At 38.3% G+C, this 25,063-nt stretch overlaps 4 protein-coding genes across 6 annotated transcripts in view; 3 read left to right on the top strand and 1 right to left on the bottom strand.

The window, feature by feature from the left end:
* On the top strand, positions 1-5,185 carry LOC136241856 (uncharacterized). Its single transcript, XM_066033233.1, has 10 exons — positions 1-137; positions 429-583; positions 643-764; positions 829-942; positions 1,338-1,403; positions 1,460-1,528; positions 1,582-1,732; positions 1,824-2,060; positions 2,113-2,256; positions 3,912-5,185. Exons 2-10 carry the CDS (start codon positions 457-459, stop codon positions 5,066-5,068), a joined length of 2,187 nt encoding a protein of 728 aa, XP_065889305.1. The 5' UTR covers positions 1-137; positions 429-456; the 3' UTR covers positions 5,069-5,185.
* LOC136241859 (zinc finger HIT domain-containing protein 1-like) lies at positions 5,070-6,457 on the bottom strand. 2 transcript variants are annotated; one of them, XM_066033235.1, is made up of 5 exons: positions 6,353-6,457; positions 6,127-6,309; positions 5,993-6,078; positions 5,350-5,432; positions 5,070-5,293 (listed from the first exon to the last, which is right to left on the bottom strand). In XM_066033235.1, exons 1-5 carry the CDS (start codon positions 6,450-6,452, stop codon positions 5,191-5,193), a joined length of 555 nt encoding a protein of 184 aa, XP_065889307.1. In that variant the 5' UTR covers positions 6,453-6,457; the 3' UTR covers positions 5,070-5,190. The 2 variants fall into 2 exon arrangements, with proteins under 2 accessions (XP_065889307.1, XP_065889308.1); XM_066033236.1 differs by having other exon boundaries at positions 6,127-6,300; positions 6,353-6,414.
* Positions 6,388-12,918, top strand: LOC136241858 (replication termination factor 2-like). The gene is made up of 7 exons (XM_066033234.1): positions 6,388-6,537; positions 6,749-6,843; positions 10,717-10,801; positions 11,327-11,451; positions 11,507-11,585; positions 12,108-12,221; positions 12,458-12,918. The coding sequence occupies exons 1-7, from the start codon at positions 6,469-6,471 to the stop codon at positions 12,794-12,796; spliced, it is 906 nt and encodes a 301-aa protein (XP_065889306.1). The 5' UTR covers positions 6,388-6,468; the 3' UTR covers positions 12,797-12,918.
* The window catches only part of LOC136241855 (disks large homolog 1-like), a 15,231-nt gene continuing 3,061 nt past the window's right edge, over positions 12,894-25,063 (top strand). The window contains exons 1-11 of one of the 2 annotated variants that reach the window (XM_066033232.1): positions 12,894-13,021; positions 13,135-13,266; positions 13,442-13,602; positions 14,754-14,810; positions 14,956-14,982; positions 15,041-15,082; positions 22,090-22,214; positions 22,332-22,434; positions 22,879-23,050; positions 23,190-23,561; positions 24,712-24,836. In XM_066033232.1, the coding sequence (XP_065889304.1) occupies positions 12,997-13,021; positions 13,135-13,266; positions 13,442-13,602; positions 14,754-14,810; positions 14,956-14,982; positions 15,041-15,082; positions 22,090-22,214; positions 22,332-22,434; positions 22,879-23,050; positions 23,190-23,561; positions 24,712-24,836 (1,341 nt within the window). In that variant the 5' untranslated portion in view covers positions 12,894-12,996. Of the gene's footprint in view, positions 13,051-13,099; positions 13,267-13,441; positions 13,603-14,753; positions 14,811-14,955; positions 14,983-15,040; positions 15,083-22,089; positions 22,215-22,331; positions 22,435-22,878; positions 23,051-23,189; positions 23,562-24,711; positions 24,837-25,063 lie in introns of both variants that reach the window. The other variant, XM_066033231.1, reaches the window with a different exon arrangement.

Here is a 25,063-nt window from a genome sequence, read left to right on the forward strand (position 1 = left end):
CATGCTGCATTTTTCGGTGCAGTGGAAGAAAAAAAGGTTCTAATATATTAAAGTACAATTAAACAGGAGTTGGCAAGTTATTGGTCCTTGTTCACGAGGTGTGCGTGAAGTTGATCGGATTTCACTAATCAGATCGAGTAAGTGATACAACTTTGTGTTATTACGATTTCGCACTCTTGTATGTCGACTCATTCGATAAATTCGCACTCTCTTTTGTTGCTTTTATTAAACATGGCAGCACCCCGAAGATGGCCTGACTGAATTGAACACATAATGTTGGCCATTTCTCGTCAAGCAGTGTCGATTAATAAACGTTAATTCTGGCACTTGTACGATGCTGACATGAACATTTTTATTACCTACATACACACCTGTAACATTTTAATGGTTCTTGTGATGTGTGTTAAATGATTCGTATCCTGCCACAGGTAAACGTGTCGGGTCTGCAGGCTAGTTATGCTAAGGCAGGTGACAACAAAAATGAAGTGCCGGAGTGGTGGCAACTCCGCTCTCTGGCTGGCAATACAAGAAGAAAAGGTGGTACGTGAATCAGCCACCAAATTTGCAATTGCAAAAAGCAATGGTAAAGACAGCATGCAAATAAATCACTTGTAGCATAATCTTCGTGATGTGTTTCTGTAGCTGTTGCCAGCTTGCTTCGCTGGAGCAAAGGAGAAGAAAATGAAATATTTGCTCATGTTTTTGGCAGAGTAGCAGAGCTGAATTGGATGTGGAAGGAATCCATGGATGAATTTAACAATCAGGTAATCACTCATATCCAACATATAAATAACAAATATACCCACTGCTGTAATTTTTCCTTGATAGTATCTGTGTTATCGGACGCGATTTAAAACATTGTTTCAACAAGGAAAAGATGTTGACGAACAGAAAAAGAGATTGATGGCTCTGCATACTAGAGTAGCTAAAGCTACTAAACAGGTACACTTTATCTCGATATGAATCTATTTCTGTACATTGCAAATAACTGTCACCATGGTATAATATATAATACTCCATTAAAAAATTGCTAGGAATGTTAGGCCAGATTAGTATATACCTTCTCTTGTTATGGACTTGGCCAGACCAGCTCAAACAGTAAACACCACTTTGAATGCATTCTCAAAATTTAACAGTCTAATTCATATTTAAGGTGTGTAATAAAATGCAATAAATTTATCTGGCTGGATTGGCAGCCAAGTAGACTTTTCTTAACCTTACAAGTGTCAATGTTTAACCTAGACAGAATAATATCTTTGGTGTGGCTGTAGATATATGATGTGTTTGCAAATTTTGGGTCTGGGTGTGTGTTAAATATACTGTTTGTTTTTGCACAGCTTGAAGTGATATCAAAGAAAGGTGACGCAACCCGAATACAAGTACATATTAATGAATTGGAAACAGTTGAGTTGAATGTTGTTGGTTGAGTCTAGTGAGTTACTCTTATATCATCCTTTAGTTGTCTTCTGAATATGATGAACTTCAAGTGAATATGCTTGCTGCTGTCCAGAAATTAGAACTAGAAAAGGCATGTATATACTTACAATTGAGTTTTTAAAATATTTTATATTTTTTGTGCAGGTGGCATATGTTCGGGCTGCATTAGAGGAACAAGCTAATGCATTTGTAGAATTTGCAGAGAAGTGTCGCACAATCTATTCCGCCCAACGTGCATTGGTAGAGCTTCTTCCAGAGAACGCAGATCTTGTTTTTCTCTCACAAAGCCACAGTGGTAAGTTAGCTTGAGAAAAATAAGAGAATTTAAATCCATATATGTTTTACCAAGTGTTTATATGTTTTACCAAGTGTTTCCTTTTTTCCAGCACTTGTGAAGAATATTTACACTATAGTTGCTTCAGTGGGTGAGAAGTTAGGATTGTCACCTCCTCCAGATGGAGGGATTGATTCAGTGGAATCTCTGCAACTATTTGTATCACCTGTGACCAACAACTATCGTTATCGCAGCGAATCACTTGACGAAGTTGCACAACTTAGAAGGAAACCCACCCGATTCTCTGTCCCAGGTAATCCTGACAAGATTGCCAAAGTGGCACGCAAAGGTATACACGATTATAGATAATGTGTAGAGATTTATTAAACTCTTTTCTTTAGGCAATATTGGTCCACCTATTCCACCGAGGAGCCAAGAGTCTCTGTTGCAGAAAGATCATGAGTTGGTTGACTCAGTTTATGATGATGATGAATCCATATATGTTACCCCAAACATTACATCAGACTGGGCTAAAAGGAAACCATGTAAGTGGTATAAACAACATGAGAATATGCCCATTTGTGGTCAAAAGAAGCCATGCAAGTATTGTAAACACTATGGGATAAATGTACATATTTGGTCTGATTTGTAACAGTGACCCTGCAAGACTTATCAATGTGTATTGTTACTATATTGAGAATAGATGATATCAAGAGTCCATAATAATGAACCTGCCTGTAAGGTTAAGCTAAACTCAAGTACTCATTTGTAGCAATGAGCATTAAACCCCAGTGCGTGGGAGTATCAAAGCGCCGCGCTGGGTTATAACTACCATACAGCTAGACAGAGCGGCACTGCTACTGTACGATATATTAGTTATCACCCAGTGATAACTAACTTATCACCCTGTTGCGGAGCCACTCAGTCTCTTTCGTGACATCATAATAACCGCGAATGGCATTGTTTACCAATGGAACAAAGAGCCAAATAAGGAAATATTGATACAAAACACCAATACAGCACTTAAAACTACCTAAATCTTACAAGAAAACTGTTAATCCTTTACACAATAACACTACAAGTTACCAATACTGTGATAGTTTAACAAATGTCAAGAATAGTCCGCGACGATTTTCGCTCCAGCAATCACTCTCAACGGTCACTATGGTGAAGAACTAACTTCCTCTAACTTCATCGTTCCATCTTGGACTATGGTAGCCACTTGTTGGTCTTTATTTTTCTCTTGCACACCACGCGACACCACCGTACCAATTTCTGACTAAGGCGAATCGTACCTGGAACCGCTGCTTCATAACACCGCCCTTCGCTACAGTTTGTAGACAGTATGTAAGTAGCTACGAAGTAGAATCTCCACACAATTCGGACGAAATCTTGAGCACAGTGACAGGAACTCAAACCGGAACTTAATTTACTATCCGTAAACTTCTGCGCACTCCCGCGCACTGGGATATAAAACAGTTATATCCCGTATACTCGGATGATATCATTGTTATTACACTCGTCCTCGGCTCCGCCTCGGACTCGTGTAATAACAATGATATCACCCTCGTACCGGGATATAACTATAACCTATAGCCCACATCTAAAATAACACTATAGATTGTTCATTAGTTGGTGGGTGAATCCTCATATCACATATAACATGGATGTTACATATGTTCTCGACATGGCTTTACATGTAGTTTAATTATGTTACATGCCTGGGTTTGGGAAGCTTTTCTTGCTGATGCCACCACATACATGCAGCATTTGCAGTTGTCTAAAAGCAGGCATGCATGGTTGTGTTACAGTCCTGCTGTGTTGACAATTATTGACTACTTGGGAGCACCTAAAAGTGGGTAGCTAGTGCAGTAAAGCATACACAACAGCTTACCAAACTGCTGGATGTTTCATTTTTGTTTTCATAATGTTCTGTAAGGTTCCTAGCATCCACAGTAGTGCTCATGGATATCCTTGTTCCAGTTTGACATTGCTTATGGAAAATGTTAAGTGATGACAGGATTCATAGGGAAAGCTTTTGTGATAACTACATACTGTGTTACATGTCACAAGTAACGAAATTTGTTGTTACATAAGTTTCCATTTGTAAAACGTTTTTGGTACAAATTTCCCATCTACTCTGTTTGTACAGTGTGATATAATTGAGGGATAAGGATTTATGGTAATTTTTTTCATGTAGTGGTGAGCCAGTCAAGTGATGCTAGTTCCCAGTATGCTGTTATAACTTGCAAAGAAGATGCCCCAGGCTTGACTCGGAGTTACTCTGATTCAGAAATTCTCTACGGAGACACCACAGACAGTTCAAAAGGTGCTAACAACTCTGTGAAAGCTAAACCACCACGACCACCACAGCCACGCAAGGCCTCTCTCACCTCACAGTATTCTTCTCCATTGTTCAGAGAACTAACACCTTCACTTTCCCCCACCCCTCCTCCTGAAGACAATGATCCTCCGTATCAAACACCCATAGATGCTCTATCACCTAAACCTCGTTCAAAAAGTGATGTTAGTCCACCTCTGTTACATGTCCATAAAAGAGAGACAAGGGCTGCTTCAGAATGTCCACGTCGTCTTGTGAGAGTACGAGGATCTAGTCGAAGGAAGCATCAACCAGTTAAACGGGTTAGTGAAGTGGAGCCACCTCCAATACTTAAAGCTCTTAGCCTGGACAGTTTGAATATGGATGAAGATCAAGATTATGAAGAGATTTATACAAATCCATACGATTCACTTAACCTAGGTGATAGACCTCTGCATGTTGACGCTCGTTTGTCCATCTCAAGTGCAGGTATCCCTAGTAACCGCAAACAACTATTGCGTCACTCTGGTTCTAGTGGATCAAATTCTTCACTAGGACCACCACTTCCACCAACAAGGGTACTGTCTCGAAGTGCTGATAATTTAGATAGAATACACTATGACGAGTCTCCAGAATCATCAGAGAGTTCTATTCTACAGCGAAGAAGACTGCGAAACCGTCATTCTTCCATGGATGACAGTGTGAAGAGATTACGGCAGAAGAAGCAGATGAAGGTACATAAACGAAGTTTGCAGATACAGACATACCCCGAGTCACCACAGCATCTCCGTGGAGTTGGTTCCCAAGAGAATCTATTTTTTGCTGAAAGTATGCCACTCTCGGCAACCTCTATCAAGGAAGAACATTTCTGTGACAATAGTTATGCAAGCTCTCCTACTTCACATAAGAAGGTATTGAATGTTAATGGTGTTCAGAAGGACAAACACAGCAACAAGAAACTTCACAAAACATCTTCCTCACGAATGGGACTGTTCTTTAGGAAGAAATCTAAAGATAAGGACCCCGGCAATACATAGCACTGTTATACAGAAAATTTTATGTATTTTTAAAACTATACAACTGGTTGTATAACGTTATTTATATGGTGTGTTGTTTGAAGTTGTGCATTACTTTGTACATGTATGTCAATTTGATGTTGCTATGCAGTCCACTTAAGGCACCTGGTGTCACGATGTGTTTCAAGACATTTTACACAACAGTAACGTGTGCCACAGGTGATGCAAGTGTAGTTTGATGGAAACCTGTGTACAATAAATAAGATGCCCATAAAATATTGATGTTTTGATGACTTGCTTACCCACAAACTGAGCAGAAATGTCTTGCTGGTAATTGGGAAGGTGGAGCTTGTGCTGTAACATAGGAAGGTTTTGTGTCCGGAGGCTATATACAAGACAAAGTATACAGTGAACATTTCTGAATAGAGTTGACACAATATAGAAACAAGCCTCATTACAAACACAAACATTTTGGTTCTGGTTCCATGCACTTTTACCTCTGAAAGAGGAAAACTGCTAAATGGGATAAAAACTTGTTACTCCCAGAACTGAGAGGTTCCTCAGTAAACACTACCCATAAAATGACACTTTATGAAGTTGCCACCTCTGGGGGACTAAACAATCCATACAAAGCCTCAAGAATGCATGTTAGGGCAATGGAATTATCTTTTCGACCACCTTCCAAGCTAAAAGGACACAAACTGCTGGACATCTTCATAGACTTTTCGATCAAAATACGATATGATCCCAATAGGAAGTGTGCATTACTTAACAAAGGTTAATACTACTAGCAAATTCTTAAAACAGATTTTTCATTCATCACAGCTCTGGAGCTTAAAAGTGGCTATACATCAAAGGGATGGTGTAGCTTAAATTTTCTGGGAAATGCCTCAGGCTCACCATCTTTCAGTACCACTGGCCCATTCTTCTACATACACTACTCACTAGCTCTTCTAGTAGAGTTGTAAAAGTCTTCCTAAACCTCTGTTTGAAATGGTCAGCATTAGACCTGGTTTTCTTTCTCTTTTTAGCTGCATGTAAAAACAATGGGATGTAATTCTTTATTCTGCTCTACTCACATTCAGTCCCGTCATTAAAAGAAGGAAGCTTCACAGTCTTTGCAAGGTGAGCAAACGCAGCATGAGGGTCCTCTTGAAAGTTGTCTTTTTCCAAAGCTTCAAGTTGACGTTTCTGTCTCCTCGATCTTGTAGCCGCGTCCAACACTCTAACCTGATTGGCGCTACGACTGCGGCCTGACCAGCCTAAATACAAACGACTATCACGAGTTAAATTTTAATTTCTTACCTAGTTCTTTCTTTGTATCCGTCATCTCCCCATCACAGTGCGTATTAATTAGAATTTTGTTAGTAAAGTAGTGTGCATTAATTAGCGTCAATCGCGTCATCTAGGTTGTAAACAAGATGGGTTGTGATGGTGGAACTATTCCTCGTAGAGACGAGTTAGTTAAACTGAAGAAAAAGGCGGAAAAGGTGTGAGCACGTAGAAGTAGAATATGCTGTAAAATTAATATCGGTACACATTTATACCTAAAATTTTAAAACACTTTAGTGAATATTTTTGAAAAGTGAATAAAAGTTTTATCATCAGAACTGTATTCCACAGTGTATTAGTATAAGCTGTGGTGATATACTGCTGCCTCACAGATTGTAACTTATTGCAATGGTCTGTTCCTCTATATAGGCAAGTAAAGATTCTGAATTAGATGCTAAATGGCGTTACTGTGCTCTCAGTGCTGAAAGACTGCGACCACCGATAGTGTGTTGTGAATTGGGAAGGTTTGTGTGTGTTGAAATGTGTTTTATGTCATAAGCTAGTCCCACAACATTGTAATTATGTCTTGGCACACAGTAACTTGTAGTAACAATGCCCACATTGTCTTTTTTCGGTCACTGCAACACCTGTACATCCCATTAGGAAGGCCGTTCGTGCTGTACTCAGAACCCATATTTTGAACTGGCATGAAGTATATATCTCAGAATTAAGCTTACCTGCCTGTCTGTAAAGTGCTCACACTGGCTGCTTTCAGCATAAAGTGCCGGCAATGGTTGCATACCTGGTTTTATAAATATCATTGCATGGGTACATAACAAACAAACATCGTTGATGCAAGCCTATAGCAACTGATACAGGGTATGATACCAATTATCCATAGAAAACATCTGCCTTACTGGAGCTGATAAAATTCAACATAAAACAAGACATGTTAAAATTTAGCAACAAATGCAAGCTAGTGTACAGTATTTTAGTTATGTAAATTAATTTGAACATTTTAAAATTTATCTTCCCAATGATTTTTTTTTTGTTCCATGAAAGTGCTAGTTTGCTTTACAGTTGAACTTCTACACTATGTGATTTTACTGTTAAAAGGAGGTTGTCCTTTTTCAGATGGAAATTAGAGGTCTATGGATATCTCAGAAATTGTCCTTTGTATGGAGGTTACATAAACAGTGTCCTTTACTCATAAGACCCTTTAGGAGAGGTTCTACAATATAGGACACAACTGAACTCACATTCTATCATTGAATGTTACTTAAAAATTTCTTCTCTCTAAATTTTGCATTGTGTGCTGTGCTATCTGTTTACCTTTCAAATCCGCTAAGCCTATATTTATAGGCTTTGACACATGCCTCTATACAAACTAAAATAACTTCACAAGTATTAATGATACGAAGATCCCACAGCCACTACAATACTCGCCATGAACTCCACCTGGCACCAAGCATTGATGTAGTTTGGTACAACGTCTTTTATCATATCACATAGAAAACAGCCTTCTTCATCAAATGTCTGCTGTGGTTGTACACTACTTCATTTAAACAAGGAATATCTTTGGGATACTTGGTGCTATGGCCTTAAACTAAGTGCTATTAGAATCCTCATGTGCTAAAGAATTTAGTGGTATACGATAGATCTTATAATGGACACTTGTATCATTAAAAACTCCATCAAGTTCTGGCAAAGATGATGTCATCCATTCATCGCTTCATATCAAAAAGTGTTGTATAAAACTGTTTACAGTGTTATATTGTTGCACATGAAATTAGGTATCATTTCATGTAGAAGAATATCCCGTTGTACAGTAACAGAAACCTGACGCTCTGCCTCGCATTTACACATTGGTTCATGTTCAAAAATTGATTCTGGATTCGAAGGGATTTTAAATATTAATGCAATGTGGAATGACTGGAGCCTAAAGACCTGGTGAGCACATGAGTGCAGCAAGGATGACACTAAGAGCCTAAGAGTATTTTTTATAAATTCCATAGACTTCATATACACATCCCCGTAACTGCTTAGATTCACATTCAAATTAGTTACCAGTTTGTAGCAGTAGCAAATTGACAAAGTGGCTTAATCTCTCAGAATAGTACTAGCATCATAGCAACCACACATACTCACAAGACACAATCAAGCACCTTCGTTACATCATTGCTCGTAAGGAATGTGATAATCTAACAATAACTTAAAGAATAATAGTACCTTGTTACAATAGACCGTATTCCAAATGACGTCACGAAATAAAATGGCTGTGGCTATTTGGGGTATTCTAACAATTTCGAGTGAGAGTTCCAATGGGGCTTAATAAGATTCAAATCGCTATTCAATCCTGGAAGAAGATATTTACCTAAAACTAACAGGTATAGTTATAAGGGTATAAAATCTATTCTCTAACGCCGGGTTAGAAATTTTCAACTGGTTTTCAAAATTTAGAAGAAAAACTATTGTTTCTTTGCTGTAATAACCAAACCTGGTAATTTCGCCTCGATATCTAGTTTGTTAGCCTCTATATCAATCTTTGAAATCTCAATCGCCATTGGTGATAATACTCGAAAATATAAGAATCCCTCAAATAGAAAATTCGTGTGACGTCATTTGGAATACGGTCTATAGCGAAAGAATAGCCAAAGATGGATACTGTGTTCTATCATGAGATTTATGAAGATTTCATAACATGACCAATAATTACATATAAGTAAACCTCATCTTGCAATGTTTTCTGTACCACCATATCTTATGACCACTGGGACTTTTTCCATGCGATTATAGACATTTGGTTTATTAACAAGGAAATTTAATTTTCCACACCATGAGCAATCAACCTCTATCAGCACCAGTCAGGTATTAATACATTGTTCCTGTCTATGATGGTGTTTTCTCACTGATGTCACAACCATGATGTTGATGACTTAAGTGATGCAATTAATTAATACAGGTAGTTGTATCTTGTAAGTGAGTTGCCCTGAATGAAAATTAAATTCTGTAAGTAAACATTCCCTGCTTATAAGCCTCCGAAAATATCAAGAAAATGACATGGACAACTCTACAGTGAAACCTGTGATGTTCATAGCTTGGGGTATCCTGATTATCAAATAAACCTGATTTACTATATAGTAGTAAAGTGGTGCTTCTTGGAGCTTTTATTCCAAATGTCCACTGTAGCAATATTGGTATTATGTCAAAATGTTTGCACGAGAACACTTACAAATTGGAATGGTTTGAAACACTTTTTTGGAGTAAACATTTGCTTTAAATCACCACTGATTAATTTTTCACTGAGAACAATTTAACCATCATATTATACGCACATGATCTTCTACCAGTTTCACGACAGTTGAAAGTGAACCCCATTATCAGCTGCTATATTGTAGTAGAGTGTCTGGCTACCAGCTAAAACAGTTTATGTAGTGGCAGTCTGCCAGCTGTCAGTGAGTATCAAGTTTAATGTTTAGTTGACATCATTGACTATTGGAACAGATCAGTTCAGAAGTATTGGCTCATAGCTAATTTGTGCTGTGTGACTTCATATATGTAGGATGGTTAATTAGTATCCCTTGTTGATGCTGAGTAATTTATGCAAATGTATTGTTTGCAATTCTTTGTGTGTTTGTTTCATATCATGTCCAAGTGCTAAGTTTGTATCATATATTTACTGCATAGTCCTATTATAGCATTGTGTGCGTGCATGCGTGCATGCGTGAAACGCGCATGCATGTGCGAATGTAGCTGAGGGCGCGCACACCCTTAGCTACATTTGCAATAATTATGTAAGTAGCTACACAAAGTGTGTTTTGTTTTAAATGCAGGATCATTAGTGTCCATGTGATCACCTCAAAACCCATCTTTCACTTCCTTTTTTGTGCAAAAGATTTTTGTTAAGGTCAATGTCCTTTCCAGTTATCACACTTACCTGGCTTCACTAAGGTATTATGGTGTGATGAAGGTACAATATTCCATTATAAGCTGACATCCCATATATTGCAATGAACAAGTGCAAGAATGGTTATTGTTATTATTATCAGTGCTTTCAAACTGCATAACCCATTTACCAGGCATGATGATTATGCATTTAACAAATGCTATGAATGTTCGGGGAAATCCATGACCTCCCTCCAACTGTAAAGATTGTTTCTCCTTAGTAACATGGATTTTTACTTCATGAGGTTCACAACATTGTGGTTGGAAGTAAAATATTTTCCAATCCCTAGTGATCAATATTTTCTACAAGACTGGTAGTAACAGTTTTTTATATAAATTTGTTTTAGGCATTACATCACAAGTAAAGCATACAGACTCATTTTTATTCTTTTATTCGTACGTTATATTTTGTCTTTATGTACGTAGCTACTTATCCTTGTCTGTGTTTGTAGATTGTTTAATAAAGAGGCACTCTTATTGGCTCTACTGGACAAAAGCAATCTGCCAGACCTAGCAAAACATATTCGCTCTTTGAAGGTTTGTGTACTTGTAATGCATTGTGTAATTTGTTTGCTGTATACATGTCGTACGTATGTGTGCTTGCATTCCGGTAAGAAAATGTTTCCTTTTAGAATTGTACTGTCATGCTGTCAGTGTTGTAATACGGTATGAAGTTAATCTTATATGTTACATTTATTAGGGACGCAAACTCCTAAGGCAACATGTTAATTTGCTCCTTTGTTAGTCATAGATGTTTATTGTGACTAGGGCCATCAGCCACACCAGTCAAAGTTTAATGATGCTGTGTAACATGCTAGTGGTTGCATATACAAAGTATTTACATATATGCAACTCTTGCTATGTAAATCAGTCATGTGTTTCATGGTTTTAAAATTGTCTAACATCTCCCATCATTGTTATATGTAACCACAGACCTTATAGTGGTTGCAATAAAACCTATCTGCCTTAAATGACTGTTGTCATTTTGTTTCCATATTAGTACAAAAAAACCTGGGATAAGTGTAGTTTATGGTGTCAATGTCTTATTTGTATGTTGCCTAGGATGTGAGGGAGCTGAGTCTTACTGCTAACCCGAGCCACAAGGAGCAACGTAATGCTGATACTTGTACTGACACTGCTCCATACATTTGTCCAGTGACTGGCCTTGAGATGAGTGGTCGTTACAGGTACTTGTTGTTTTTTGTTTGTGAGTTATGTCTTTATACTGACTTTTTTTTGTAGGTTTTCTTACTTGCGTACATGTGGATGTGTTGTGTCAGAGAGAGCATTAAAGGAAGCACCCTCAGAGAGTTGCTATAAAGTAAGATGAAGTCTTAACATACCAGCCACAATGGTTCACTGAAAACAGAACAAAACCTTTCCTCTAGTAAGGTGTGGGATTTTTTTCAGAATTGCTAGTGTGCCCAGTTTCTTGAAACTGGTTCGGAAAAAAAAACTTGCCCCTGTGTTTGTGTATTTTGTACAAGGTCTCAAAGAACACTTATGCTCTCTTCAGAAGAAGTGTAGCCATGAATGCTGGTTACAGAATTTGTAGAAGAAATTATGAGAAAGTATGAAACGAATATGATTGCACAAAAATATTTTATTGCGGACTCCATAGCAACCAATCAAGTCATGCATTATAGTTGATTACCAAATGAATATTACTTGGTAATTAGTAAACAAACCGATTGCAAGAAGAAGCGTAGGCAACCCAACATTTTACCTACCCAATATTTTACCTACGGTATTTTTTTAAACTTGAAACCACTCAGATGCAACATTTAAAGCCCATAACCATATTATTTAGCATTGTTTATTGAGTCATTCACTTTGTCTGCAGTGTGGCAAGCCATTCGCAGCTGATGATGTTGTACCTATTAATGGAACTGAAGATGACGTGAAAACATTGAGAGAGAAAATGACAGAGAAACGACAAATGGCCAAAGCCTCTAAGGTAGCATCATCATTATATGTAAACCTTTAAGCTAACAGTCAGTGTGAATCTCATAGACTCTTTGTGTATTCATACTGGTATACTATAGGTTGATTAATAGTATTCATGAAAATATGGTTTCTAATTTATTCTGGGTAAAACTCTTATGTAATGGGTATGTTGTAATTGTAGTTCTTGCATGAAGGATATTTTGGCCTTTTTAAATATTCATAGCACTTTCTATTGTTTCATTGCAGAAGAAGCGCAAAACAGCTGAAAGTGATGCCAGTACTTCATCAAGTTCACCAGAGACAAAAGAGGATAGTGGTCCGGTTGCAAAGAAGGCCAAATTAGAGCCAAAAGCCAACCCCACTAAGTCATCTACTAGACTTCCAACTGGTCCCTCCAGTTCATCAAATATTCGTCAGTTTGATTTGAGAGTTACGGCGATGGGAGCTGCGAAAGCAGCCGGTGATCATGATGACACAAGCAATCCAACCTGCAGAGATGTCTTCAAGTCTCTGTTCACCTCCAGGCAAGAGGAACAAGCCAAGGATAAAACTTCAAAGTGGATAACTTGCGACTCGTACAAATAACACTGCGATATTGTACACATTATTAAATGATTGTTGTATTAGAGTATATTGTAACGTTTTGTGTTCACGTGTAAATATACGCATGCGTAAACTGTCTGGCACCACATGATTCACCTCAAAAACGTTTTTGGTGTTCCAGTAATAAAAGCGAAAAATTTTCTTTCGCAGTTTGTGAAGGAGGTCGGTGCTGCCAGGTCGAAATGCCTACGCAGCTTAGGAAACAAGGTAACTGATATGTCACTGATAACACACAGGTCTTGCTGCATGAGATTTGTACATTTGTGCTATAAGATTCCCTTATAGAATGCTTTTAGCGCAGTGTCCGCTTTTTTCAACAGATGCGCATATGGCGCTGGAACTGTTAGAGAGATATCGCAACAAACTGAACGACCCGGCCGACCAGAGTCTTCGCGATTCCATCACAAGAGCGATCAACGCCATTAGATCCCGCTTATTCCAGGCGCTCATAGGTAAGGTGCACGTGCGATATAAAAGCGCGGATCTGTGTATCCGCCTTGAGTAAATAAATAAGATTACAATAATATTGACTATTGTTATGTGTTAAGGCACTCCCTTATGTTGCAGGCATGTTATTTAAGATTTAAAAATGTGGCTTCTCTCTGCCATCTATATGTCCTCCTGCAGATATACAAGATTTTTATGTACACACACTTGGTGATGAATATAAACCGACTTACCAGAAAGCAGCGGAGACATTACAATTGGCTGGCGAATGGGAGGGGACAAAATCACCAATTCCAGTAGCATCTCCAAAGCAGACCACTGATGAAGAGCCTGCAGCAATGGTATTTTATATATAATACGCACAATTGACACATCTTTATGAAGATGATTTTAAACCATTTGAGTAATACTTTTATGATGAGTCTAGTAAAGTCTGCCTCAAGTGGTTCTCATTTATGCACCATTTGTACCCTAAGCTATGCATGAACAGCCTTAGGTAAATCAAAGAAGCCAGCTTATAAGAAAGATGATACCAGTATTTAGGAGTTACCTTGTCTCTAGCCTATTGGAATGTACATTGTTGGTTGAACAGTTATACTAGGCACAAGTAGGTCACAGTGTTAATGTAATTGAAATCCTATTAATCAGGTTACCATGTCAACTTGTAGTGATCTGTTAACCTGAAAATTACTGTTTATAGATTAATGTATGATGTTAACATGTCTTTCTCATTTTTGCCCATACCAATAATGTTTGCATGTAGAGGTGGTATCTATGGGCCATATTGTGTGGTGTTGATAGTATAGTATAGCTATGTGTAGTAATCTTGTCGCCCTGCATTCTTTTGTCTGTAAATATTTTCAAACAAGGCTAAATATACTCTGAAAGTGTGTGTATCTGTATGCAGTTACATGCATGCACTTGCATACACACACACGCACGCATGCATACAATGTTAAGCACAAGCACATGGGTACACACAGAATATGTTTATGTATCTGAGGACTGTATAGTGTACAGTATACTAGAGCTGAGCGATAGTACAGCTATCATAGTCACAATTTCATAGTAACTTTTATATCACGATAACGATAGTATCATGATAGTTACTGGCAGTTATTAAAGACACTCAACTTCATGTAAACAACACATGAATACTCCAATTACGAACACAACACTTATCTGCTTTTCTAACACGCCACCATATTGTTTTGTGTCAGTATTACAGTTGTTATCTTTTGTTGTCCACGTTCAAGCTACTGGTCTTTTACAGCTTTCTGAACTTCAATGTTATCATGTTTGTTTTTGTTATCCATATTTTTGACTAAGCACAGATATGGATAAGTAATCGCGATAGCATGATAGTGTACTATCAAGGTCACGATTGTTAAATAGCTATCATGATAATCGATTGATTGCCACTATCGCTCAGCTCTACATTATACCATTTGATGGTGTATGTCTATTATGCTGTATTGTATATCATTTACAGATGGAGAAGGCTGGACCAGTTGCAGTACATGTAGAAGTTCCTGATACATCTTATAAAGTAAACTGTTGTCATCTTATTGCAACATGAAACCTGGTCATCTTTAAACCGTTGTTAAACTTTGTATACGAATGTCAGATATTTGACTGTACACAGGTTTTTGCTCTCTCTGTGTTTATAATTTATGTTTTTATACTTGGTTTAGCATCAGAGCGAGGATAATACAGACCAGGTGTGTTGGGTTGTACTGCTATTTGTGATAGTATTTCATTGTGTGTTCGTTGTTATAGGATGAAGAGAAGTATTTGGTGGAAACAGTTGTACTTGAGAAGGTATGTCCATCCATCTGTGTGAATAGTGTGTGTGCCATGCTTTGTATGTAGAGTACATGTGTATAAAATTGAGGGCGTATAAGTACACCAAAGGGAAGCACAGTAATGTACATTTAATACAGGTTTTTGCAATTGAATTCGTCGCCTTTGCAATTGAATTCGTCCCGTTTGCAATTGAATTCGTCGGTATTGCAATTGAATTCGTCGGTATTGCAATTGAATTCGTCGGTTTTGCAATTGAATTCGTCGCTTTTGCAGTTGAATTAGTCGGTTTTGCAATAGAATTCGTCGCGTTTGCATTACAATTCGTCATAAACAAAACGGCTCCAAGAAACCAACCCGTTCATTAAGAGATGAACTATTTATGCCTTGGAGAGTTACACTTGAGACACTAGAAGGTAATTGAAGCTGGTAGTACGCGAAGTTGATAGCTGTCTGACAAGTTAATTAGCTTGCTCGCGAGTGACCACACCCATCGCGAATGGCGTAGTAGAGTTTGGAATGTTGTTGGAGAGGCTGTAGAGGAAGAATTATTGCCTTATAAAGAGTTGTTTACTACTGTTGTACTTGAACAAGTTCTTGTAGCAGCTGCTACATCATGTTTTCATGTTTGTTCCAGCTGCCATTCTTGTTATGGACGAATTTAACTGCAAAAGCGACGAATTCAATTGCAAAAGCGACGAATTCAATTGCAAACGGGACGAATTCAATTGCAAAACCGACGAATTCAATTGCAAACAGGACGAATTCAATTGCAAACAGGACGAATTCAATTGCAAACGGGACGAATTCAATTGCAAAAGCGACGAACTCAATTGCAAACGGGACGAATTCAATTGCAAAGTCGCCGAATTCAATTGCAAAAACCTGTAACTAGCTAATGGCCTCAAGTACCAATCACTTGTTAAGGTGGTGGTATACTGGAAGCCATTGAAATTCCAAAAATATGCATACTGTTCTAAATTTAGTTCTAGCACATAGACCTTACAGGTTACACACACAAGTTAAATCGCAATTGGAGAAGTAATATACCCTCTACTACTGGCTACAAGTTCAGAGAAGTGGGATCTTTACTTACCGACTTACGCTACAGGTAAAATGCGCCTTCAAAATAACTACTTGGCGTCAAATTTTAACGAAGGGAACACCTACAGATCTGTGATCACCACACTGTACGTTAGTATAGGTTACTAGCTAGTGCCCAGTGACAGAGAAGACTAGGTAGCTTTCAACACACGAGTTATTAACCATTATAATTTTCGTGGCATCACAAAGTTGTGGAAACATCGCGAATATTACTCACTACAGCAATAGAAGCCATTTCTTTACACTACTGGTCACTACACCTACGTATATTACACAAGCTAACACAAATACAGATGTCTAACTCACTAGTATACTAGAGAAAACTGACGTAGAAAAACTGTCCTCACTATTTGGGATACCACACAAATTACCCTTTTCGCGTAAAGGATACGAATCCCCTTAAACTAAGTTTCTATACTACTCTACTTACTTTTGTGAATGTCTTCTATACTACTACACATTAAACAATGATGAATTTCTTCTTTCAGCAAAGCACGCGCTTTAACACGCAGCTTAGCCATATTATTATTATGTAGGTAGGTAAGTGTAATCATGTGATCTAATAAAGCAAATTCTTGTGGTAATATTATGGCTTCACTTCATAAGGCTTCCCTAGATGGGTTTCCAGTATACAGTAAGCACTTCAAGACACTTCAAATTGAATAGCAATAGAATTCCAGGAATGTGTATTAAAATGCCTATGAGGCATGTGTAGGTTCTTCAGTGGTTTTCCATGTCTGATTGCCCACCCAGGAGTGGCTATATCATATGTTACTGACTTGCTATGGTATCTTAATCAATAGACAGTCTTCAATCCACAACTATGTCATTTTTTTTGTAAAGAAGGAAAGGGAACACCATGTGATTAGCACATGTCTGTTTGAAGTTTGTGCTACAATATTTATCAAGTGAACGTTTATAGTTCACTGATTATGATATTGTTATATCTTGTGTTTTGTTTTTTTACCTTGCTTTAGGCCACTCCAAATAAATTATCTGTTTCCCATCCGTTTCCCGTCCTGGACTCAGGTAAATTTGCATGCGGGCGGGTGGTCCATTTCCATTATAAAATTGGCAGCTTTTCAAGCCATTATTTGCCTGGCACAACCATAAAATGCTGCAGAAAGCATGCTTAAGCTTGTACCTTCCCTTTTAAGTTGCAAAAAAAAATAACCCAAATGTGAATTTGTGCCGACTTGATAGCACTGCTGACACATGAGCTGACACTGTTACAAGATGGCTTTTACTGAGCCTATACAGAATACAAGAATAACTGGAAAATAATGGAACAATACGGAATAATGGAATGTTTAGAGCTGACATTAACCGGATGCGGGTGGTGGAAGGGATCGAACAGAGAATTTATTTGGAGTGGCCTTATCAAATAGGCGTGGCCCATGAAAAACCTTCACCCAAAAACCAGCCTTACGCTTCCCTGACAATGATGAAACAGTATTGGTTAGGTAAAACTAAGCCCAAAGGATTGACCTAAAACACTTTCAACCAGTTGCTATGAAATTTTTATATTAAAAAAATTCTTTAACGAAATTTTCTACTGACTGACTAATACCTTCAGACAAGCATAACTCGATAATGACTAAGGCTACGGGCTTGATTTTTTCACTGTTCGATGTTGCTTTGGCCTGAGAGGTGCCTTTTGGCATACCGCAATACATACAATGCACTCTTCATGGACTTACCAGTCTTTGCTGACAGCAAATAGTGTTGATTTGGCAGTAGCACATGATGGCTTCCCATCATAACAGAAATTAATTCGTATGCTTCATAGTGGCTACTTTGGTTGCAGAGGTGTTTTTCGAACAGTTCTTGATTCGTAATGCTGTGTGATGGGTTGAACATAGCTGACAACAAAGCATAATGGATACTTCGCTTTTCAGACGATAATTGATAGCTGGGGCACACAGCGCCATTTCTTTCTTTGATGCGGCATGCCAGTCATAATGATTTTATTTGCAAAAAAAAGTTAACAAACAAGTACACAGAAGGAATTTTCATCTACAGTAGGGACCATAGCACATTGATAAACAGTACTGAAACAAGCTGGAGTAGTGCACAATATTAAATCACAGTAAAAAATAATAAGTGTTATATTCATCCTGTGCGCAAGATACCATAGTTAATGGAAATGCACAGTAGGGATATAACACTTATTATTTACTGTGATTTAATATTGTGCACTACTCCAACTTGTTTCAGTACTTTTTATCGATGTGCTATTGTCCCTACTCTAGTTGAAAATTCCATTTTTTTTTGTGTGTACGTTATAGTAAGACACTCCAAACTAACATCTTCAAACTGTAAACATCTGAGGAGGAGGTGTCAGAATGACACAATGAAACCCGAGGTGGATCTTACTGTTTTAGAAAATGGTCTGCCAGCAGTGAAAAGGACATCGTAGCTATGCTTTGTGCCATGCTAGTGACGGTGTCACACACAAGGCTGCATGGGAATGCTCCGCTCAAAAATTTACTTTCCTCTCAAAGATTAGTTGCTGAAACAGCACTTTTATTGGTGATACACACTGGTATCAACAAGAATTGCATCAGTTTGAGTAAGAGAAGTCTGTGAAAATTGTAGCGACAGTTGCTACTGTAAGTTGTATCGCGATTGGTGTACCAGATGCTTGACTAGGCACCGGAGTATCCTCGCAACTATTCAAGGCAAGCCTATACCACAAGGGAGAATCAATGGGTTGGCATCACCATGCCTCATGTAAACAAAGTGAAAGTGGAGAAAGACAGCTAGCAAAATTACTGTGTAGTGGCGCTGGCTTGTCATGTCGTGGCAACGCAGCCCATTTTCTAGGAAAGTAAGACACCAATACCTGCCTTGGCATTCCAGTTAACCCTCCAGCACCAGAATAGAGTAGTGAAGAACATGCTGGTTTGGTTGTGCTATTGTTTTGTTGACAATATTTCAGCGGTTAACAATAAATCCTTGTGTGGACAACTAATTAACTAACGTGGTTAGCCGCGAGTCTCTTAGTACTAAGAGACTTGTGGTGGAGTCTCTTCATGAATAAGAAACTTCTATTTTAATTGAACTTCAAAGAATTACTAACTTACCGTTTTCTAATTGTAAATAAGGTCTTTATGATGCAATGGAAAAAGTTTTGGCAATTTTTAATGTTGCAACTTTCCTGCCACAGGTGCTAACAGTATTTGTGACCAAAATCTTCATTTTGGTCCCAAAAATATGAATTGACTAACATTGTTGTCGCGTTCCACGTTGTGTAATTTTTTTACTCATTAACCTTTAAACCCGCAGAGAACTTTTTGGAAATGTGTGTTTACACAATATGGGCACGCATGGTAACACTAGGTGGAGTACTGTAACTTAATTGTTGCAGCCTACAAATACACATAGATTAAAAGTGTATTCACTGGGCTACTTGGACTAGGTTAAATGAACACTGTAACTACAGTGGCTTACTTGTTATGAAGCGATGAACAGCTGATGAGTCGCGTCTAAAATTCTTGCCACGTGTTTAATTTTGATTGTGGGTTTACTCACATGAGTCATATATGGCCTGATAGAAAATTTCATGACGAACCGAATGGAAATTGTTGCAAGGTGATAGGAGCAACTACCATTGAGTTATCGACCATTTTATAAAGATATGTAAAGGGTTTGCATGTTTCCTTAGCTAGTTTTGGCCTCACCATTTAGCGATAGGGTAAAACCCTTGGTATCATTTTAATCCTTGTTACATCATGAGTAGAATGACGAAAATTGCATAGCCATAGGATGGATGCTTCGAAAGTTTCAGTACTTTGTGCAAGGCATGCATATTTATTAATTTTAAATCCAGTTTTCTGGATTATGCGGGTTTAAGGGTTAAGGCCCATCCCTACCCACACTGCTGTATTCCTTTTCACATCAATGATTTCTTGTACCAGTGGTGGGTGAATGCAGCTATTAAGCAACTCAAAATTAGTACCAGACTGCACAAGTTTCATTCTGGGTCGTGTGAACCATGTGATTCAGTTATCTGCTATATAAATGCATCTGTACACATTACTATTTGAGTGAGTAGTGGATGAGGCACTAATTATAAAGTGGCCTAACTATCCAGGATAACCCTTAAACCTACTACATGTATTTAAAAAAAACTTTTATTGAGTCATTGTCGAAGTGGACTACAGTTTAATCTGGGCTAAGATGGCACCAGACTAGTAAGGTGTATAAGTACATTTATATATATATGTGTGTAGACTAGAGTTGTGGCCACCCGCATTGGCTTTTTCAATCGCCATTGGCTGCTTGTAAACATTATACGTATTGGTGACGTTATGGCCCACAATCGACCTTTACATGTCAGGCTATAAAAGAATTCGAGTGATCTATGAAGTGTCTTTCCACCTATTAGGTGAGGTGTCGTAGTGGTCTTCACCACCGGCACTTGTGCTATGCTGCACAAAACCGCAGCCAGTGCAATATCTGTATATTGCACTGTGGTCGGTGCATTATAACTTATAATGCACTCGTTGTGGTCTACAAAACCGCAACCAGTGCGTTATAAGTTATAATGCACTCGCTGCGGTCTGCAGCAGTGCAATATACAAATTATGGCACTGGCGGTGCCTTTGAACTGCCCACGCAGAGTGGTACATATATAATATATCTTTTCGTCTTCCCTCTACACATAACGATGGATAAACAGGCATAACTTGGCCATACTTCATCGTATCGGCTTTCTCTTGATGTCATGTTGCTCATCATGTGATGGTGATTCAGTTAATATCACAGGATTTAATACACGCCAAGAACTTTTGATTGTGGGATTGATTTTTGGGGTGTACAGTTTTTAATACGACATTAAACCTTCACTATTGTGGCAGCAAGTAAGTTAATATATTAAGTCAAGTACTTAGGACTATAAGCTACTCACCTAGTTGTCATATTCTTGTTTCGTGGTCTACTAAATGGTTGACGCGCGTGTAGTGGGTAGAAGTACGCATCCACACATCGCCCAAGCGCTCCTTTTACAGATCATTTGTCTTAGAATATAGTTTGTCAAATAATCTAAATTTAGAGCCTAGCTTAACTTGTAAACCCAAACACTCCATATTGCTCAATATAATGAGTCAAAGCTTATCACATCTCTGAACTGGTTGGGCATCAAAGCCATGAGCAAACCGTGTTCCCATGATATAGCCTGGGCAATATGCCAGTTAAACCCTGAGCGGTGCCTTTGAATGCCCACACTAAAGTGGTATATGTACCCAAAAATGGATGTGTTGTTTTAGGCAATGTGTGTTTACACAAGAACACGATGTGGTAATTATCCCATAAATCAGATTTGCCTTATTGTATTACATTATAGCCCTGCTTATGATTAGGTAGCTTCTGCGTGTAGGTGATAACATAATAACAATCTGTTTGATGAGATGATGTATAGGTTTCTTTTTATTGTACGGCTTATATTTTGAATGGGGAGTGCTGTATGTCACTGTATGGTACACGTGCTTATGTAGAATATTAAATTAATGAACAGAATACACTTCTAATTCATGGACAGACACCTAGTTTACTATAAAGTAACTGATAAACTTCAACTGTTGTTACAGTTACGTGTGCCAGTGTATTCACTTTTACAAAGAATTGTGTAGTTAGTTAATTAATTGGAGCACACAGAATATGATGGGTATATATATTGAACAGGTTTCTCTTAGTTTAGACCCTGTGTATGTCTTGCACATCAATGAACACCTGAGGCCAATACAGCTTAGATATATATGTTCTAGCTTGTCACACTTACTGCTTGTTGCAGTCAATTCATTTTAGGTGCAAGATGGCTTAATCCTGACTTTTGTAATTTAGTGGTAGTTGTGTAAACTTATATTCACACATCCTGTGTATTTAAATCTTATCTTTGTTGTCTGGTGGGCATTATATAGGGTTCAACTGGACTAGGCTTCAGTATTGCTGGTGGTACAGATAGTCCCCATGTGATCAATAGTACTGCCATATATGTCACCAAGGTGATCCCTGGTGGAATAGCAGAACAAGATGGCAGACTACAGTAAGCAAGTGTTGTCGATTGTGTGTCAGCTTAATAGTTAAATTTATTTGCATTTACTACACGTGCGCATGCACAAACACTTTGCACTCCAAAATTAAACCATGCTTTTTGTTCTAGGTTGGATGATGAGATATTGACAGTGAACAACGTGTCACTTGGATTAGTGACACACATGCAGGCTGTACAGGCACTGAAGGATGCTGGCCAACATGTGACATTGGTGGGTGTGTATTACGTGTAACTTGCATATTCTTGTGTGCACATGTTGGTGAAATATTTAGGAGAGTAGGATAATTTACATTTTACTAGTAGAAGCCAGTCTATCCTTTATTTGTTTAGCCACATAATTAAGGTGTCATTAGCAATGTTATACAATAAAATAAACATTGGTACTCTGTTGTTTATGTTCTAGAAGTACTTAAGGCAGGTTTGCAAATTATTGTTTGAATGTATAAGCATTTGATTACTAGTTAAACGAGACCATTAAAACTAGACTTTGGAATTAGTTTAGAGGCAACAACTTTTGGCCCATACATAACCAGTCGTTACCATATAAAGAGGCTGACAATGAAGTAGCAGATTACTTCTTGTTGTCATGGTTATTTTCCAATTAATGCCAACTCTAATGTGTTGTTACAGTTGCCATCTATATATCTTATTGTAGATGGTACGCAGACCCAAGTCACCAGATTCTGCGCCCCCACTGATGAAGGTGGCCAATGCATATTCTGCTAGTCCTGAGCCTGTCATAGTACAACAACCACAAGCAGTGGCTGATGTACCACCACCAGTTACACAGCGTATTTTAACTTGCCAACTAACAAAGAATGAAAAAGGTATGCATTATCTGTGGTATTCCTAATGTGTGTGTGTGTGTGTGTGTGTGTGTGTGTGTGTGTGTGTGTGTGTGTGTGTGTGTGTGTGTGTGTGTGTGTGTTTATAGTGAGAGCTACTGGTTACATTGCATTTACACAGGTTTAGGTTTCAGTATCGCTGGTGGCAGAGGCACGGAACATATTCCTGGCGATGATGGCATATTTGTCACCAAGATCATCCCAGGTGGAGCAGCCTCTGAAGAAGGTTCACTAGCAATCGGTGATCGTATCGTCAAAGTAAATAACCACTCCATGGTTGGAATCACTCACGTTGAGGCAGTAGATATATTGAGATCAACTAGTGTTAATGTGGAGCTACACTTTGAGAGAGACCCACAGACAAATCGAACCGTCGGCAGTACAGCTGGACCAACTGTTTTTAAATTTGATGGTATCCAACCAGCAAGTAGTGAAAATCGTGTTGAGATTCTTCCCTACCAAGAGAGACTGGTTACCTTCCAGCGACCCCAAGGTTAGCAAGGAATATACTGTAATTTCCTGATATAAAGCTGGGTTTGAATAAATGTGTGGGGCCCCAATGGGACTCTAAAAGTGTAGTTACTTTATTATGATTAAAGTACTTGGTAAAGGCAGAGCCTGTATACCAGAAGGCCTTATAAAGGCCTGTGGGACACATGGTCCCACTAAAGATGTTTATATTCACTTCTCTAAGTATGTTTGAAAAGTAGAAAGAAGGAAAAATCCATGACTGGACCTGGGCAGCCTCGAACCTGCGGCCATCCAATTGACGCTCGAACGCTTACAGGAGTCTGCCAGGCGGTCAGGATATTTTCTTCTTACTATTTTCATGTATTTGTATCCATAGGAACCCTAGAGAGTGACTTATTATCTCTAAGTACCCCAAGTGGAACCAATTGGACATTGTTTTATTATGATCAAAGTACTTGGACTTTGCCACCAAATGTCAGGTTAAACTATAGTCAGATGATATACATACTTCACCTCGTGTTCAAACAAAAATTCTAAACTGTCGGTTGATTATGTCAGCATTCTCAGCTTAAAATTACTACTCGGGTCTTTGAGGAGAAAAAAGCTTTGATGCTGAATAAATGTTTGGGGTTTATTGCATAGATAAATACAGTATGCATCTGTGACTGATATCAGCTAAATTCCTTAATCACTTTTATTGAATTAATTTTGGCAGTAACTAACCAAGAATCACTACTGTAATCACCGAATTAGGCATTGCTTAATTGTGCAATCAGTATTTTTAATGCTTTATCATAAATTGCCTTCCATTCCTGTGTCTAAAGGGCCTGATGTTTCACTGTATATGTATATGAAGTACCTGCTGCATATGGCCTGTATCCTACACTTGTTGGAATGTTATGATTATAAGTGGAATCCCATTATGAAGATTGTTGGTAAATGGCTGACAAACCAAGACATACCTTTGGGAATTAAGGTCTCATAAGTTACGACGTACAGTAGGATCTGCAGTTTAAAATGACCTATTTCAGAGAGGAGTTTCATTGTATTTTTTGTTTCTCAGCTCAGTATTTTAATGTGCTTTTAAATGTTACACAAATTAGAAACTACGAGATACATATGTTCTTTGTAAGCTGTGGGCAGTTTCAGTAGATGGTAATTGTGTTCTGTAGGTACTGGTCTGGGCTTCAACATCATTGGTGGAGAGGACAATGTTGGAATCTTCATATCCTTCATCACTGTTGGTGGTGTAGCAGACACCACGGGGCTGGTGAAAGCTGGAGATCAAATCCTGGAGGTATGTGAATCTGTGTTATGGTAGTGCATGGTGGAAGAAGAGTAACCGAAGTAAACCTTCTATATATTGTAATTGGACAGTGTACTCAAATAGTTTTTTGCTAACTAGCTGTCATATAATTATGGCCTGGTGTATTTCGCGGACTGGACTCATGGGCTGAGCTGGAAACAGATTTTAAACAATAATCCAGGCATTATCCATCTCTTGCAACACTGGAGACACCACTA

This window comes from Dysidea avara, chromosome 12 (genome assembly GCF_963678975.1).
Source record: "Dysidea avara chromosome 12, odDysAvar1.4, whole genome shotgun sequence".
Lineage (NCBI taxonomy): Eukaryota > Metazoa > Porifera > Demospongiae > Dictyoceratida > Dysideidae > Dysidea > Dysidea avara.